Source organism: Podarcis tiliguerta (assembly GCF_965153285.1).
Source record: "Podarcis tiliguerta genome assembly, chromosome: 8".
NCBI classification, from domain to species: domain Eukaryota; kingdom Metazoa; phylum Chordata; class Lepidosauria; order Squamata; family Lacertidae; genus Podarcis; species Podarcis tiliguerta.
In genome coordinates, this window is record NC_139541.1 from 70,219,942 (window position 1) to 70,238,845 (window position 18,904).

Below are 18,904 nucleotides of genomic sequence, written 5' to 3' on the forward strand. Positions count from 1 at the left end.
CCGCAACCCCAGAGTCGGTCACAACTGGACCTAATGGTCAGGGGTCCCTTTACCTTTAACTGTGCAAAGGCAAAGTGTACATTCGTTGCCCTGCTTTTGCCTCTAGCTCTGGCCACCATTTGCATGTGGCTCCCAAGGGATTGACCCAGAGAGAATATGGGGGGAAAGGTTCCCCAACACATCACTGCGTTGTCATTTTTGGCAGAAACATACTGCTCTGTGTGTCTTTGCCATAAATATGGCGGCTCCGACTTTTAATTTCAGTGATCAGCAGAGGAAACTTCTGCAAGAGCGGTGTTTCTTTTCTTTTTCTTTTTTCCAAAAAAACAAGATCTTGTGCTGAGGAAGAAGGCAGTGCCTCTTTCAAACGGACACTAGGGCTCTGTGCCACGTTTCACCTGATTTCACTCCTAATGCCCCCTTGCTGCTGAGAAACGATTTTGATTTCCGAAGATGCCACTTAAAGGAGCCAAGACACAAGGTGGCTTTGTAAAATACTGTTTTATTTCTTTCAGGGTACAAAGTCAGATGGGTTAAAAGTCATTAAACACTTGCTGTATTGTGGGACCAAAGTTGTACAAAAGCCCAGCATTTTTTTTCTTAAGATTAATATTGCCAACCTGATAGGTGGGGTTGACCTTTCCTCGTTTGCTTGGCTGGACTGCCCGTAGAGATCGTGATAGAGATTTACATCTGCCCGACACTCATTCGAAACACAAGAGTACTTCTCACTCAGTCTCACATGCACACACACACACACATATGGAGGAATGTACTTAATGAAGTTAGAGAGCAAACAGTGGCCTTTAAAATTAAACCTAACTATCTAACCCCTATTTACAACCACGCTAAAATTGCTCGGATGGGAAACTGACAAAGTGGACTAGTATATAACTAAAGGGTGACTTGAAATATATATATATATATATATATATATATATATATATATATGAGAGTTGGTTCCTCAGCAAAGGGACACACACACACACCCGTTCCCCTCAAAGCGTGCCTGCCTGCTGCTTATGATCACATAAGGGCGTGCTTCGCAAGCAGAAGGTTCCAGGTTCAAATAAATCCTGGCATCTCCAGGCAAGGCTCAGAATATCCCTCATTTGAAATCCTGGACAGCTTTGTTAGAGGGCCACATGGTCACTGTGTCACTCAGTATAAGGAATATTTTCATGTTGTAGGCTGCAGTCCTACAAACAGACTTACTAGACCCTAGTAACAAGGGAGTAACTCCTGTTTAGGCCAGCGGAAATTACTTCCGACACAATGTGTATATGCTCATCTTTAGAACATGTTATTAAATTCCAGTTTCATATCCTCCCCACCCTCCCCTTCCTAATAAAAAGTATCCCCCCCCCCCAAAAGTATCTTTGCAATAAATAGAACATACCATAATCGTTCCTGGAAGGTTAGAGATTAATGCTGTTAGGGGGACTGGGAAGTGGTAGGTAGCATTAGCTGGGTTACAAAGCTAGGAGGAAAACAAGTTTCTTTCATCTGAGTGTATCTCTGGTTTACACCGACTTTGCTTTAAATACCATCACTAATAAACAACCTGTATCAGATGGTGCTTATTATACCAGAAATCAGGAACCACAGCTTCCCCCCCCCCACTAATTTGCCTGTGGTGGAAAGTCATTTCATTGGAACAGGCGGTGAGGGAGTCCGCCTTAGCTGTGTTTCATGAATTCCCAGCTTTTTTGTGATTTGATAGTAATCTGATCAGCAAAATACAATACGTTTTTGTACAGTACAAACATGCTGGAAAGAGGAGACTGGGGGCAGAGCCTTGATCTTAAAGCTAAACATTTCTGCATAGGATGGGACCTGGAGCGATAAGAGGTGCAGCAGAATCTTTTCTTGGAATACGGGAGATGGAAATCACTTGAAAAACTTCAGGAGCAGGGCCACTGAAGAGCGTGGCGACCCTACTTGCTGTAGCTGCTGTATGCACAAGAAGAGGTCCCCATTCATACAGCTACAGATATGCATGTGATGTTAGCAACTGGTTAGCTATCGGACAATTCAAAACCAAGGCCCTTGGTTCTTGACAACACTTAGGGTTCAGGTTAGGCCATTCATCAAGGTAGCAGGTTCAGTGGAATCGACTATTTCAGGTGATTTCAATGGGTTAACACAGGGTGTGGAAGCTGTCTCTCCTCTCCAGATGTTGGCAGACTCCAGCTCCCATCAGCCACAGCCAACGTGGCCAAGGGTAAGGGATGATGGGATCTGTAGTTCGGAAATTTCCTCTGGGCCACATCTTCCCCATCCCTGGGCTAAGACATGCCTAACTCTGCTAGGGATATGGGCTGCAGAAGCAGATTTGGCCCCAGTTGCCAAACCCAAGCCTTCAAAAATAACTTATTAGCACCTCACCTATTACAGAACTAGCTCACAAATTGTGAGTTGCATTTTAAAAAGAAATAATATTTGCTGAAGTTTTTTTATTCCTCTTCTGGCTTATGAGAGGCTCTATTTCTCCCAAAGCCACATTCGAGAAACAGTTTCATTAGGACAAACCAAAATATTACAAACTTATGAGCAAGCTTTCAAGGCCTCCCAAATTCTTCATAATCTGATGAAGAGCTCTGAACAACTCTAAAGCTTGCTCATGTTGAGCCTGCAGCATTTTGGTTATTCTTAATAACAGTATTATTACCATACTGGGTTTTTTTTGGGGGGGGGGGTTTCTTTCTTTTAACTGACTAACACAGCTAACTACAATGCCTGCTTCTCCTGTTAACCAAAAGAAAATTTGCTAAATAACAGGGTTTTCAACATGAAGTCACATAAACATCAGGAGGTCGCGATATACAGCTAGCGTTGTTGATTGGGTTGAAAAGTCCAAGATGCTTCTCTCATGTCTTCCAGTGCAATCAAAGGCAGGCAGCTTGTTGTTGGTGCTAACATGCTCAAGGTCGGGACACCGTTTTGTAGAGAGAAGAGTTTTTGCCCAGTACATCTGCCTTCTGAGCAGGCTGCAATTCAGAGACTGAGCTTCAGTGCCACAAAGACAAATGGCAGCAGAACTGGGCAGATGTTGTTGCACTGTATTCAGCCATGCATACTTATGCTTGGAATGCACCTTAGTGCAGCACAGAAAAGCAGAACTGACATTCTCGTCAATTGACCTTCTGCTTTACAGGTGAGAGATATGCGAAAAGGATGTTAAGCATCACTGGGGAAAACACTTTGCATGTGCATTAGCCAAGTATGTCAATGGCAGTCACACAAACATCCCCCGCCTCTCTTTCTGATCCTGGATTTTAAAAACCAAGGCTGCAAGGGTGGGAAAGAACCGCTGACCAGCACGTGTTTAAATAAGGGCCCCTCCATAAGTCATTTTGGTTCTGTACTCATGAGGATTTGTGCTCAGGATGGTACACACAACCTTGCTTTCAATGCTGTTTCCACCTGCGAAAGTTTGGGGGCAGACACACACTGCTATGTTTCCAAGTGGTGCATGCCCTGTAACTTCCAGTTGAAATGCTGCAACTTTTTATACCGCAACCGTCCTGAGCTTTGTTCATGACGTCGTTCTGCTTTTGTTGGGCTGTAGTGCAAGAGTGTCCTGCTCCAGGCGTCAGTAACGCGGTGGAATGTGGGAAACATCGCAGAACAATAAAGCGGAATGGCGTGTGGACGGCCACTAATGCACTATTATTGCATCAAGGATATGTTGCAGAATCACACCCACAAAAAACAAACAAAAAAACCCAAGGGAAAACATCAGTCAGGAGGGGTCCTAAGTGAGACGCAGCCTCTAAGCACTTCTGTGTTCTTTTAACTAAGAGCTCAGTGCTTTCTAAAAGTGGGATCTGGAATGTGAAATGGACATTTTGGAGCTATGAGTCAGACCCACAGCGGGTGTTCATCAGCACTGGTTGTGCCAGAGCAAGACCCAAGTGCTCCCCTGGAGGGGATCTGGTCCACTTGCTGTGGATACAGAAAGGTGACCCCCCCGTTCTTGGATCTGTGCATACATAAGATCGCTCGGCTATTTCAGATTTGTTAATCTCAGAACTGACCCAGAATTATTTCCCAGTTCTGGATTAGAACCACCAGCCCGCCGCAAACCATCCATGCAAAAGTGGAACAAAGTCATCCCCGCACCCCACAATTTCGTAACCACCCTGATTGGGTGGCAAAAAAAGAAGAAAGAATTAAAAACAAACAAACTAGTGGACAGACTAATCTGCATTAGATTGATCTTCAGTATGCACTCTGGAGAGGGGAAGGAAGGGGGCCCAGGGAGATACAGATGAGCATTTAAAGAGCGAGCATCAAGACATCAAAACCAATTGGTAGGGTCTTCTCAAGACAGGAAGCCAAAGCCGAGAGGCGTGGCCAGGCGTTTCATTAGACTACAATAGTTCCAATGGGTGGAGGTCCATGGGAGCTGCCTGCCGCGGTGGCTGGGGAAAGGGCTCACTTGACTCGGATCTCGGCGTACTCAGCCAGCTCCTCCGTCAGGGTGTAGCTGTCCTTCGTGGATAGTTTGGTGAAGTCTATGTTGGCGTAGTCAATGCCCAGGTCCTTGTTCAAGTGCCGTTTGTCGCAGCGCCCATACTGCAGGAGCGGGAGAGAGAAGACCAGGATGAAGGCTCCCCCCAGATCACACCTCGGGTTTGCGGAACTCACTGCTGCGGGGGCTTAAATCCTGAAGACTCGCTATTTGGAAGACAACACAAACACATTCGTTCTCTTACGGCAAGGATGGGGAGACCTGTGGCCAGGGGTATGCAAACTAAGGCCCGGGGGCCGGATCCGGCCCAATCGCCCAATGTGTCCTTTTATTTGAAATGCATCTCTGGGTTATTTGTGGGGGGCTGCCTGGTGTTTTACATGCGTAGAATGTGTGCTTTTATTTAAAATGCATCTCTGGGTTATTTGTGGGGCATATTTTTTAAAATATATATATAGTCCGGCCCCCCACAAGTTCCGAGGGACAGTGGACCGGCCCCCTGCTTGAAAAAGTTTGCTGACCCCTGCCTGTGTGAAATATACTCAGAGTCGCAAAGTGATTTCATGCTCTTTATTCAGCTCCTAGTGGTGAGGATGAATGAATGAAAGTCCCCTCAAAGTATCTGCTTATATACATTATTTACACAATGGGCTGCACATGATTGGCTAATTCCGGAATTCTACTGTAAGCCAATCAGGTTGTGGATTCACCTCTATCTGGAGCATGATTGGGTGGTTCCTGCCAACCAATCATACTGCTGCATTGTTCTAGGACCAATCAGACTGCTGCATTCTGAATCCTATTGTTCTAGGACCAATCAGACTGCTGCAGTTTGGATCCTATTCAACTCAGTACATAACACTGTGGCTCTCCAGATATTGCTGGACTCTGACTCCCATAATACCCAGGCAGTGGGAACCAATGGTCAGGAGATGATGGGAGGTGTAATGCAGCAATATCCTGAGGGCCCACTGGTCCCCCAAGTAAATAGACCAATGGCTTGGTTCAGTATGTTTTTGGTTTTAACCAACCCATTTACCCAAGCAGTATTTTAAGCTACAAGGGTCGACGGACGTGCTGCAGATCAAGCCTATCTAGAATCCCTATCATGTGACGTGGAAACCAAAGCACTGCAGTTACTCGGTGGTGCCCAAATGCACTCTGCACCTGTTCAGAGGTACTTTGTTCCTGTTTCTTATGAACTTCTTATGTTTCAGGATCGGGCCCTTCCGTTGAAAACAGATATCCCATATTGTCTTCACCACAAGTTTACATGTCACAGAAGCAAGCAAGGGCAGGGAAAGGCCTAACAGCGCCTGGGAGGGACAGACACACAGAACCTGGGGGAAGCCATTGCAGAGGCACACTCAAGGAAACACACAGCTTTGACACAAACGATCCGGTGCGTTTCCACAAGCGACATTAAAAGCGGCTCAAGGACTTCCCATGATGCATGCACACACGTGGAAGCTGTTCGCGCAGGACAGGCCAAGGCAGAGGGCCGTTTTCAAATCAGAAAGACACTTTTTGAGCGAAACGAGACATGGAATCACTGACTTTTTAAAGAGGCAGGCATGGGACGTGCCAATCCAGATCAGGACTGCAACAGGGCCAAGGATTAAATCTCAGTTTGCATTTCTTAGTACAGAAAGTATTGATCTGATGTGTAGATATCTTTCCTATTCTAATTAATTCAAGAGGGTTCTGGGAGCTTCTCTGTGTGAAAGAAGCAAGCAGAAGGTTCAAGATACAGTCATACCTCATGTTACGTCCGCTTCAGGTTGCGTGCTTTCGTCTTGCATCCCACGGCAACCCAGAAGTACCGGAATGGGTTACTTCCGGGTTTCACCACTCACACATGGGCAGAAACACGAAATCACGCTTTGCACATGTGCAGACGCAGCACTTCGAGTTGCGGGCTTTTTACAATACGGACGGGCCTCCGGAACGGATCAAGTCCATAACATGAGGTACCACTGTATTTGGGTTTTTCCTTCAGAGAAGCTGAGTGCAGCTGGCTTAAACTGGTTCTGTTATCTGTTTCTGTCAAGGCCATGCTGACTATAAAAGTAAGGCCAGAGGGAGCTTGGGTTTCACTTTCACTTTCTATCTCTTTTCCTTCTGGTGTGGTGCTCTGTACATAGTATGCTTAGTTTTAAGGTAGACTTATTATAAGTTATTGTAAGTTTAAGTTAAGTCTGCTGCAACTGGATTTCTTATGGACAGTGCCAATCCTGAATGTTTTGGATTTGTGACCATTATGCTCATTTGCCTTCAGCAGCAGTAAAGCTCTGCTGGATGAAATACAGTAGCCTCTGGTCTATTGTTGGGGAATCCTGCAACGTGTTTTAAGTTTTACTCTGCTAACTATACGTTGGAATTCTGCTCTGGATCAATACTGAGTAGAATTTCAATGGCATAAAGACCCCCTTCCAGCAAAGATCTGACCTAGATTAAGCCACAACATGCACATATCCTCCCACATTTCTCCAATGAAAATAGGGATGTCCTATTCAATAATAATAATAATAATAATAATAATAATAATAATTCTCCACCCATCTGACTGGGTTGCCCCAGCTACTCTGGGCAGCTTCCAACATATATAAAAACATAATAAAACATTAAACATTAAAAAAACCTTCCCTATATAGGGCAGCCTTCAAATGTCTTCTAAAGGTTGTATAGTTACTTATCTCCTTGGCTCAGGGCGGGGTCACATGACTCCACACCCCCCAACATTTCTCCAATGAAAATAGGGACCTTGTAAGGAAAAGCGGGACATTCCAGGATCAATCAGAAACCGAGATGGCTTCTGCAAATCCAGGACTGTCCCTGGAAAATAGGGACGTTTGGAGGGTCTGTGTTTCCTTTTTAAAAGCCATCCACACAAATTGGCCTTCCCCTTAGTCAATGGAGGTATATTAGGAGGCTGGTTCAATTGGGTAAATGGGGGCACTGCCCCATTAACCTCGCCTTGCCTTCAGACAGCCCTCTCTGGCGCCACCTACTGTTGGCCTCCCTGCCTCCTACCACAAGGCACCAGTCACATACTAGCGGTAGATACTGACGCCAATTGATGCACATAGGAAATGCAAGACATAAAAGCGATGTAAGCGTCATGCACCTGAAAGCACCCTCTGTTAGAACAGACACCAGAACTGACTGACATCAACCCTGCCTTGTCTGATCTGATCAGAAACTGCAGCTGCCTGGGGGCGGCAGCATTGACCAGAACCATCCACCCCCACCCCCCATTCAGTCCAAACCAGGAGAATTCTGTTTTCTAAGGCCCAGATGCCATATACACAAAAAGGACGGTGTTATGCACATGGATGGAGAGGTCCATACTTACCTGCCCAGGTCAGTGGCTCTCCAGGGAGCAGATCTCCTTATTAGAAAAGGAACAGCAGTCACTAGTGACCTGACTGAGGAAGGCTAACCCTAGAATCAGCCCTGCCATGAGGCAAGGTGAGATAGCTGGGTTTGGGGCCCCATCTTGGGAGACAGGCAGATTTGAGCCGTGGGGCACAGTTTGGGGACGTTCACACCCTCCGTTTGAAGCACTGTGATACCAACTTAAACATCCATGGCTTCCCCCTCCCAAAGGATTCTGGGAGCTGTAGTTTTTTAAGGGTGCTGAGAGTAATCAGGAGACCCTCTATTCCCCCTCCTAGAACTACAGCTCCCAGAGCGGCCTAACAAGCAATCTTTCTTCCCAGGGATAGTCAGTGGAGCACGAGGTTCAAAATGTTAGAGCCACACTGGGAAAAGAGTTGTGCATTGCAAGGGGTTGGACTGGATGACCCTCGTGGGCCCTTCCAACCCTACAATTCTCTGTCTGGGCAGGCTCCCACCTGTCTGCTATGATTTAAAATTGATTGCCTCCATTTTTACAAGCTGAGTTGCTTCGTGTTGACTCCCAGTCCCTCCCCAGGTTCCTCCGTTCCCCCATTTTATTGAAAAATGGCAAGATTCCGCTGTAGGAAATAACCTGCACCCGCTCTCACATGAACAACTCAAAATGTGTTACAAATGAAAAAGAGGATGTTTGCTCGTTTTTGCTTCTGCATGCAGCTATGGTTCCCCACCGCCAATCTTTTCTGGCAATCCGAACGAGGCTCTTTCCTAAACTATTCTTTCTCTCTCTCTCCTCCAAATACCCATTGCCAGATCACAAGGGAGAGAGAAAGAAACATTCACATTTTCCTTCCTTCGCTTAATGTCTCTCTGTATGGTTGGTTCTCGCAGTGGCTAACCAGATGTTCAAGGGATGGTGTCTCATTGACTGAAGGGACGGCTCAGTCAGTAGAGCACAGGGCTCTTAATCTCAGGGTTGTGGGTTTGAGCCCCGCTTTGGGCAAAATATTCCTGCATTGCAGGGGGTTGGTCTAGATGACCCTTGTGGTCCCTTCCAGCTCTACAATTCTACGAAAAAGGAAAGCCCACAAGCCGGGCGAGATCACAGCAGCACTTTCCCCACCTGAGATGCCCAGCAGAGGCATACTGCTTCAAAAGGGGACATGGGACACCCCCATCGCCCTCCCTCTTATCGGTACCTCTGATTTCTCCAGATGGCCAGGAGTCCTGTAGTCTCCGCTGTAGGCGACAGGAGGGTTTTCTGTTTGCATGAAACTCGAACTTTCATTCATACTTTTCCTGGGAATAATAATAAAATAAGGAAGTGACAAAGACTTATAACGTTAAACTCTGTCCATGTTTCCAACCAACACCTCCATTTGGGGGCAACTCAGTCAGATGGGCAGCATATAAAAAATAAATTATTATTATTATTGTTATTATTTTGGCACCAGGCTATATAATGTAAATCAGTCAGAATCCCAAGCGGCTTCTTTCATTAGCATGATGAGTTTCAGATTTGCAATCACAGCTGATGAGTGATTAGTAAACAATTCATTAATTAACCAATGGATTATCTGACAGCTTTGATAAGTTCACTTCCATATTCAAGGCCTGATAGCTATTTTGGCAATCATCTCCAGCCAGGATAAACGATCCAATCTTTCTACTATTTGCAAATCCTCAATTATCTTCTGTTTCTTTAATAATCTTGTCCTCAGTGGGTGATGGGCAGGAAATTCAAGTTTTGGGTTTTGTTTTGTTTTCAAAATTGTATTATTCGCTGATTGCAGTGGGACTGAAATAATTTTGAATCCAATTACTTGCATTTAATTGGATTGTGGACTGGGTTCTAAAATTCCACTAAGGGTATAATAGGAGTGCTAATTTGTTTCTTAGATTATATTGTTTGTTGGGAAGCCACAGAGACTCGCAGTATCTTCTTGGCTGCACTGCAAATTAAACTGGGAACATCCAGTTTAGGAACACAGGAAGCACCCATATACTGTACTGATTCAGACCATTGGCTTATCTAGCCCAGAATCTGCTGTCTCAACTGGGAGCAGATTTCCAGGGTTTCAGAGTCTGGAGTCTCTCCCAGCCCATGTTGGTGATGAAGGGATACGGGTGGCACTGTGGTCTAAACCACTGAGCCTCTTGGGCTTGCCGATCGGAAGGTCAATCCCCGTGATGGAGTGAGCTCCCATTGCTCTGTCCCAGCTCCTGCCAACCTAGCAGTTCAAAAGCACACCAGTGCAAGTAGATAAATAGGTACCACTGTGGCAAGAAGGTAAACGGCATTTCCGTGCGCTCTGGTTTCTGTCACAGAAACCGTGCGCTCTGGTTTTCTGTTGCGCCCGAAGTGGTTTAGTCATGCTGGCCACATGACCTGGAAAGCTGTCTGCAGACAAACGCCAGCTCCCTTGGCCTGAAAGCAAGATGAGCGCCGCAACCCCATAGATGCCTTTGATTGGACTTAACCGTCCAGGGGTCCTTTACCTTTACCTATTACCTGCAGGGAGTAGAACCTGAGACTTTCTGCATGCAAAGGATGTGCTCTATCACTAAGCCATGGTTTAGGGAAAGTTTACATAGGTATATCCCTCACTTTGGGGCTCAGTTCAGATAACACACCAGGCTATGGTTAAGGAAGCTTAATGATGGTTTAGCATGATGTCTGACTTGGCAAGCCCTAGTTGTGTTAGCACACCGGAGTTTGCACGCAACAGCAGACGTTAATGAAATTAATCCTTGCTTGGAGCACAACTTGAATTGGAAGGTGTTAAGGCTGGGACTTAGTATACCATAAGGAAGTTCATTTTTTATTAAGGAAAGTACATATTTGGTAGGTAAGAGTTCTCTAGTCCTAGATAACTAACTAGGTGGAGAAACAAAGAATTTATTTTTGCCACTTTGTTCTCAGAAGAGGCATTCAAGGGGACCTCGACCAAGGAAGGTCCAGAGAAAAATTGTGAGAGAATTGGAAAGAGGGAGTGCTTGTTAGGCCACTCTGGGAACTGTAGTTCTAGGAGGCAATGAGAGGGTCTCCTGACAACTCTCAGAACCCTGAGAGGATGCAATTTAACACACATCCCTTTGACTTCAGTGGGCAGGTAGCAGAGAGATCAAAGAGACGGAGACAGTTTAGGAACCTGGAGGTTTCACACTCTATCTGCCTTTACCCCAGGCAGACCCTTCTGAGCAAGCTGAGCTGCGCCTCAACTTCCAACAGCCATGGGGGTGGCCTCTGTGAGAACAGGGTTCTGGACTGACTGGGCCATTGGCCTGATCCAGTAGGGCTGTGCTTACGTCCTTATGTGTTTTAATGGAAGTTGAGTGGCAAACATTGCCCCTCGCCCCACTCTCCAGAGGTGAATGTGCGAAACAGTGACGTGCCGCTCAATACATGAACTTCATTCAGTGGACGGTCTTGCAGGAGCAAACCACAAGGCATGCGAAACCTCTGCCTGCGGTGTTTGAGATGTGATGGCGGTTTCACACATCCCAGGACATCTGCAGAGACTTTAGTCGTGGGCTCGGAGATCATGCAAAGCCACTGTTTGCACAAACCATGAATAGAGAGAATCTGCCCTGTCTCGTCAGAGCTGAAGGCTCAGCGGAAGCTGCCCGCAGCAGCAAAACTTACTGATTCACAGCAGGCTGGGCCAGGCCTGTCAGCACCCTGGATATAGTCACACTATCCTCCACCAGGGCCAGGGCCTTTTCAGTGATGGCTCCGACCTGGTGGAACGCTCTGTCCCATGAGACTAGGACCCTTCAGAATTTAACCTCCTTCTGTTGGGCCTGTAAGACAGAGCTATTCCACCTGGCCTTTAATTTGAATTCAGCCTGATCTTTTATTTTGCTTCTCTTCCCTCCCCCTCCCCTTTTATGACGATCACCCAATCTGAGACCCCACAGCTAATTCTCCCCTGGCCTCCTCACTGGCCCAAGTAGGACCAATTCAGCCACCTAGCCCTGGGGATTATCTAATGCTTATTTCCCCTAAATCGATTTTTGAATGTTATTGTTATTCATGTTTTTATACTGTATTTTATGCTGCTTTTATAATTAAGTGTTTTAAATTTGTTGTTAGCTGCCCTGAGCCCGGTTTTTGAACCGGGAAGTGCGGGGTATAAATAAAAATTATTATTATTATTATTATTATTATTATTATTTAGCTCTGTAGCCGATGCTGGCTGGAGCATTCTCACTTGTGCAAGAGAGCTGCAGCCTCTGTGGGATGCAGGTGCCTTCAGAGGCTTACGGAAGGGCCATCACTCAGTGGTGGAGCATTTAGAAGGTCCCACAGCATCTCCCAGGACAGGGGAGAAGGCTCCCTGTCTGAAACCCTAGAGAGTCCCTGCCAGTCAGAGTAGACAATACTAAGCTAGATGGACACAATATAAAGCAGATTTCTAGGTTCCTATGGTCAAACGGTCATGGGCTGATTTTGCAGCCATTGGCTCCAGGAACACGGCTGCAGTGAGGGAGGGAGGGAGGGAGGGAGTGTGTTTTCTGTGTTTGGTGCAAAACAGGGGAAACAAGGCCCTGGTTCTGGTGATGTTTTCCCAGATTTGAATTTGGGTCTGGATTTCTTACAGGAAGAAAATGAGGCGATATGAAGGAGGGAGGGCTTGAGTTCACCCCCACCACAAAAAACTTACTTTTTCCTGGTCTGGCTGACATAACACACGACCGCTATGAGGATGGCAAAGGCTACCACCGCTCCAACAGGCCCCACTTTTGCCCACATCAGACTATCTGGAAAATTAAAAAAAGAGAAAGGAAATGCACAGGATTGGCAAGATAGTCCCAGTGCTCTGGTCTCAGCAGAGCAGGGGCAAATGCAGCCCTCCAGGCCTCTTTAGCTGGTTCTTAGGGCTAACTCCCCACCCCCCGCCACAGGCTATACCTCTTCCTCTGTCGTCACCTGTCTCCCAAGGCCCTGCTTTGCCCCCTTCTGCTTGGCTGAAATGTATAGAACCTGCAGGACATTACTGCACGCAAGCCAACAATTCATGTTTCGCTGTAGGGGCTGAGGCTCACAGACTTTCCCTGTAAAATTGGCTACAGAACTCTGTGAGATCACTTCCTTTGTCTGCCTTGGCAGGAATCTGAAACGCTACATACTTCCTTCCTGCCTGGGCGCATCTCTCTTCTTTCAGCATGCCTCCAAGCTGACCACACGTGCGTATCTGAGCTCTGCAGCTCAGGCACCATTTTTGAACTAACATTTTGTACTTTTGTAACTTAGACACTAGTTATAAACCTGCCTTTGTTTTGCTACTGCAACTGCTGCTTCGAGACCTAGATTATGTAAGTAAATACTACTTTTACTTCTTCACAAAAGCTGTGTGGAATCATAGAACTGTAGCTTGAACCCACAACCATGAGATGAAGAGTCTCATGCTCTACTGGCTGAGTCATCCAGCAGCTAGAAGTGTGTGGTGGTTATTTTTAAGTGGCTGAAAGGGGGTAATACGAGGGAAAATCCTTAAAGTCTGCCTTAAAGCATCCTGGATTATTGTTTCTAGAAGGTAAAATCAACCTTGTCTTTGCTTCCAAGTTTAAGCTGCAAAGGATGGTATTCTGCTGATCTCAATCACGTGAGCAAGGAAGGACAATAACTAAACAAAAGGTCCCCTCCTGGTTTCTAAATCCATCCCCACAGCGCCACCCCTGGACAAGACTGGTATGAGCCTCTTGAGAGCTGCAGGGACCAAGGCGGGGCAGTTGCCTGGAAGGGCCCTCACTGGAATGGTGGAACTGCAGCTGCTGGTTCCTGGTGCCGTAGAAGTTCCTGGCTGAGCAGACGATGTAAAGCTGGGAGTCCACCTCCCTCTGCAAGGTCAGGATGCTGGTGACGATGTAGCCAGTCTTCTGCGAGTACACAAACTCCCGGTCGGTCTCGTTCACCGTCACGTTGCGCGTGGGGAGCTCAAAGGTGATCACAGCCTCTGGGTTGGATTTGGCCGCACAGATGCACTTCACAGTGTCCCGGGCGGCTGTGCACTTGGAGTCCGAAAGGATAAGGGGAGCAACTGCAGAGAAAGAGAGAGAGAGAGAGAGAGAGAAAGAGAATGCTTCTTCACACTGTGCATTGTTAATCTATGGAACCTACTCCCACAGGAGACAGCAATTGCCACCCAGCTGGATGGCTTTAAAAGAGGACTGGAAGAGAAGGCTATCAATAGCTACTAATCATGATGGCTAAGCTCTGCCTTCACTATTGGAGCATAACTGTCAACCGTCCCTTATTTGGCGGGAAACTCCCTTATCCCAGCGCCGTGTCCTGCTGCTGTCCCTTATTGATGATGTCCCTTAAATTTCCCGGGTTTCATGCTTGCCCGGCTCGGGAGGGAAGCAGCGGCTCTTGGTCCTCCGCCGCGAGAGAGCGCGCTGGTGCCGTCGCCCTGGCGTGAGGAGTTCCATCGGCCCTTCCCTGCCCGAGAGGGGGAGGGAGGGAGAGAGACTCTGGCCCACGCCGCCCGCGAGCCCAGAGGCAGCAGCGGTGGTGGCAGCTGAGGAGGCGGCCTGAGGGAGGAGGAAGAGGAGGGGATGGGGAGGGATGCAGAAGGGCGGCGCTTCAGCGGCCGCGGCGGCACCGCAACCGCCTCATGCCAGATTGACAGCATCTGTCAATCCTACCAATGTATGTAACTCTTTACAATAGCAAAACCCCTTATTTTGGCTGCTGATCCCTTATTTTCAAGGCTGCTAGTCCCTTATTTTCAAATCTGTAAGTTGACAGCTATGTGTTGGAGGCAGCCTTGCTTCTGAATACTGGAAACTGCAAGAGGGAGGAGTGCTCTTGTGCTGGAGTCCTGCTTGCAGACTTCCCATAGGAATCTGCTTGGCCACTGTGAGAACAGGGCGCTGGACTAGATGGGCCGCTGGTTTGGCCCAGCAGGCACTGGGCCACAAGAGGTGGAGGTGCAACAGCAGATTAGTCCCGTTGTTTTGCTGGACTGCACATGCTCTTTTGGGTGGGTGGGTGGGTGGGTGGGTGGGCCCCACAAGCAAAAGCCTGTGTCAGGACACCAGGGGCTGTCCTGTGGTGGCACAGACATGCTTTGGTAATAGGCCAGCTGTAATGATCACCTGCAGTCAAGACTCAGGAGTCAGAGACTGCAGAGTCTCCAGCAAAGGCATCGGACAGGGAACTAGACCAGCATCAAGGCTCTGAAGCTGCTACTAGAGACTGGGAGACCTCCGAGCCAGAGGTTGACAGATGTGAGCCCCCAGAAGAACTTGGTCAGAGCTGCTGACATGAGACCAGAATATGGTGGTGGCCCTACAGCTAGGCAGAATGAGGCAGCTGAGGCTTGGGGGCTGATATGGGGCGGGGCAGGAGAGTGGAAAGAATAATTCTGCTTGCAAGAGCAGAAGTCCACTGAGCAAATGAGGTGCCCCAGTTGGATACCACCCAAAACACATTTATGTCCCACAAGAGTTTCTGGGGGCCCCAGGCGAGTGCTCACATTCAACGGTGAGGTTGAAGGCAGTGCTGCGCTGGCCAAACTGGTTCTCTGCCGTGCACCAGTATTCGCCGTCGTCCTCGTGTGTCACAGACTCAAACTCCAGAGCCACTTGGTTCTGGTAGACGCCCATGGCCATGGGCTTCTTGTCCTTGAAGATGGTGATCATGGGCTCAGGGTTGCTCTGCGAGCTGCACAGGATGGTGACCGGCTCTCCCTCGACGGCCACCACAGAGGCGTTCACCACAGGCTTCCAAGGGGCATCTGGGCGGGGGAAACAACCAAAAGCCGTCTTTTCCATCAAAGGAACACATAGGAAAAATATTAAGTGCCGTATTTTCCCGTGTATAAGACTAGGTCCCCCCCCCCCTAAAAAATAATGTCAAAAATTAGGGTGTGTCTTACACTCTGGGCCATCTCCCCCCATTTTCTTAAATCTGAGTCCCCCAAAATAGGGGGTGTCTTATACATGGGGGCGTCTTATAGACGGAAAAATATGGTATATTATAACTATGATGTATTTATCATATGTATTTTGCTATTTTATAAAATAATTATATTTAGCTATATATATGGCAGTTAATTAAGTTTGGTGTGTATGTGTTCTGAAAACCAATAATAATAATAATAATAATAATAATAATAATAATAATAATAATAATAATTTATTATTTATACCCCGCCCATCTGGCTGGGTTTCCCCAGCCACTCTGGGCGGTTTCCAAAAGAATATTAAAATACTGTAATACATCAACTGCTTTTTTTTCATTGTGGAGAAGTGGTATAGAAACAATCAGAATAAATAAAAGACTTGAGGTCCAGATGCCTGAAAGCGAGCATCTCATTTCCTGCTGCAAAGTTTGCACTGCAGGCTTCTCCTCCCGCCCCCGAATTGGCTTCAGGGCTTCAGGACTGGCTACTTACACAGCACAGCCAAGGCCAGGGAATGGTTGTCCTTGCCATAAATGTTCTCAGCCGCGCAAGTATAGATGCCGTCCTGCAGGTGGGTGATGTTGTCCAGATGGAGCGTGAGGCTTCCCGCCATGTCCTCGTGCAGAATTTCGTCTTCTCGGAGCCACGAGATCAAGGCCATGGGGCTGCTGTCCACGGAGCACACCAGCACCACTTGCGAGCCCTGAATGACCTCCACGGAGGAGTTTGCCTGCAGAATGCGGGGCGGGTCTGTGGAAACAAGCCAAAAAGAGATTAGCCTCAGGGAGGTGCTCTGTTTTCTCTTTGCAGTAACCAGGGTTATCTGCACCATGCATTTAAAGCACACGACTTCCCCCAAAGATTCATGGGAATGGTCCCTGAATGGCAATTCCTGAGCGAACTACAGTTCCCAGGATTATCTGGGGGAAGTCATGTGCATTGGATGTGCTTTCAACCTACGGTGTGGGTCTACCAAGGTTTGTTTATGGGCTTCGAAAGACATTAAAGACTCCCAGTGTAGAAGCAACCCAACAGGCCCTCCCTCATTGCAGAACATGGGGACTTGATGTTCATTGAGCAAACATCCCTGGTTCCAGAGGTCCTCCAGCGGCAAAATGTGGTGAGAGCCTGTGTGTTGTAGCGGTTATAGTGCCGACTAGGGCCTAGGAGACCTGGGTTCAACCCACCCATACCGCCTCCCCAAAGCCCACTGGGTGACCTTGGGCCAACTAGTATCTCACAGCGTAGCCTACCTCACAGGGCTATTGTTAGGGCCAGCCAAAACTTTTTTTGTGCCTGAAGAAAAGCACAAAATGGTGTCCCCGTCCCCAGGCTAGGAAAGAACGGGTGAGTGAAGATCAGGAACAAAAGCGGAATGAAGATCTACATTGGAAACAAGGGTGGCGGGAGACCACCACCACCTCCTCTTCGCCAAGAAGCAGTTGCGGAGATGTCATTGCAGGGAGCTGCCAAGATGGCAGCAGATCCGGCCTCCAAGGAGTGCAACAAAAGAGACCACTGTTTAGCACAGCAGTGGTAGCAACAGCGGGCAATGCGTTCCTCGAAGGCCGGATCTGCTGCCCCTGTGGATGCTGCCACCTGAGGCAGTCGTTTCCCCTTGCCTCATGGGTGGGCCGGCCCTGGTTGATGTGAGGATAAAAAGAAGAGGTGGCAAGGCCTGTTCTCCACCTTGAGACCTAGGGAGACGAACGTATCGAGTCACGAAGCGACAGCCGCTTAGGAACCCCGACTCACATTTGACATCCAAGGTAGTAAACCCATCAAACTCAAAAGTGGTGTTGGAGTAGGTGACTTTGCAGCCCAGCTCGTGCCCATGGTTCTCGCGCGACGGCATGAATTTGAGCAGGGAGACGAGGGACCAGGTGCCGCCTTCCTCTTCTACTTGCGCGTAGACTGAGTGCTCGGCCAGGTTCTCGTGGTTCATCCACGTGATGATGGGCTTCATGTCGGGACAGTTATCCGGCACCACGCAGCGCAGCTCCACTTCAGTCCCTTCCACCACTTCTGGGGGGCTCACAATGGTGGGTTTGTCTGTGGGGGGTTGAAAAGAGACACCAATGGGAAATGATGTACAGTGAAGTGAAAAGGATGTTTAAAAGAACATTTGTAAAAAAAACCAAAAACCAGAAGCTTTTCTCTTGGGAACTATAGTGATAGGTAAAGGTAAAGGGACCCCGGACCATTAGGTCCAGTCGTGGCCGACTCTGGGGTTGCGGCGCTCATCTTGCTTTATTGGCCGAGGGAGCCGGCCTACAGCTTCCGGGTCATGTGGCCAGCATGACTAAGCCGCTTCTGGTGAACCAGAGCAGCGCACGGAAATGCCGTTTACCTTCCTGCCGGAGCGGTACCTATTTATCTACTTGCACTTCGATGTGCTTTCAAACTGCTAGGTTGGCAGGAGCAGGGATCGAGCAGCGGGAGCTCACCCCGTTGTGGGGATTCAAACCACCGACCTTCTGATCTGTTCTAGGCTCTGTGATAGAACTACCTAAATTGCATAGAAATTTATTTATGTATGTGACTACAGCGGCAAGAATGTTACTTGCCCAAAAATGGGAAGAAGAAGAAGAAGAAGTAGTAGTAGTCCCAGAAAAGGAAGAATGGATACAAAAACTTATGGAATATGCAGAAATGGCGAAACTTACCGGAAGAGTAAAATCAAGATAACAAACTTTTTATAAAATAATGGAAATGGTTTATTGAATATTTACAGATAAATTGTAAACAGATAAAAACACTGGCAGGATTATTGTTACAACCTGCAGCTATATAAGAGTATATATTTAAAGAAGATAAAAAAATGAGTAAGTTAAGTTCATACGGATATGTGGAAGATATTAAAAATAAATTTAAGGAACCGCAGAAAGAGGGGGAAGGAAGTCAAGTTTTAAAATGTCAAAATGATTGTAAAATCAGTGAAATGTATATATCTGAAAAGTATAAATGAAGTTTAAAAAAAGAAAAGAAAAGGGAAACCAAGAGTGGAGGCTGGTCTGCAGGGGCGAATGGGGCACTGCCCCACCAGCCTCAGCCTTGCTGCCTCTGAGCCTTCCTGCTTACAACCTGCTTACAACCAGACAAGCTCCTCCTCCTGCATCTCAGTGCTCCCCTTGAAGAACTCAGGGGGGATGCA

General features: G+C 47.5%; 1 protein-coding gene across 10 annotated transcripts in view; it reads right to left on the reverse strand.

The window, feature by feature from the left end:
* Positions 1-482: 482 nt before the first annotated feature.
* The window catches only part of MAG (myelin associated glycoprotein), a 76,318-nt gene continuing 57,896 nt past the window's right edge, over positions 483-18,904 (reverse strand). For 8 of the 10 annotated variants that reach the window (XM_083455207.1, XM_083455213.1, XM_083455211.1 and 5 more), the window contains 7 exons: positions 17,506-17,802; positions 16,243-16,500; positions 15,322-15,582; positions 13,594-13,881; positions 12,505-12,601; positions 9,037-9,136; positions 483-4,581 (listed from right to left, as the gene is read on the reverse strand). In XM_083455207.1, coding sequence (XP_083311333.1) covers positions 4,441-4,581; positions 9,037-9,136; positions 12,505-12,601; positions 13,594-13,881; positions 15,322-15,582; positions 16,243-16,500; positions 17,506-17,802 — 1,442 coding nt within the window. In that variant the 3' untranslated portion in view covers positions 483-4,440. Of the gene's footprint in view, positions 4,582-7,832; positions 7,869-9,036; positions 9,137-12,504; positions 12,602-13,593; positions 13,882-15,321; positions 15,583-16,242; positions 16,501-17,505; positions 17,803-18,904 lie in introns of all 10 variants that reach the window. The other 2 variants (XM_083455208.1, XM_083455209.1) reach the window with 2 other exon arrangements.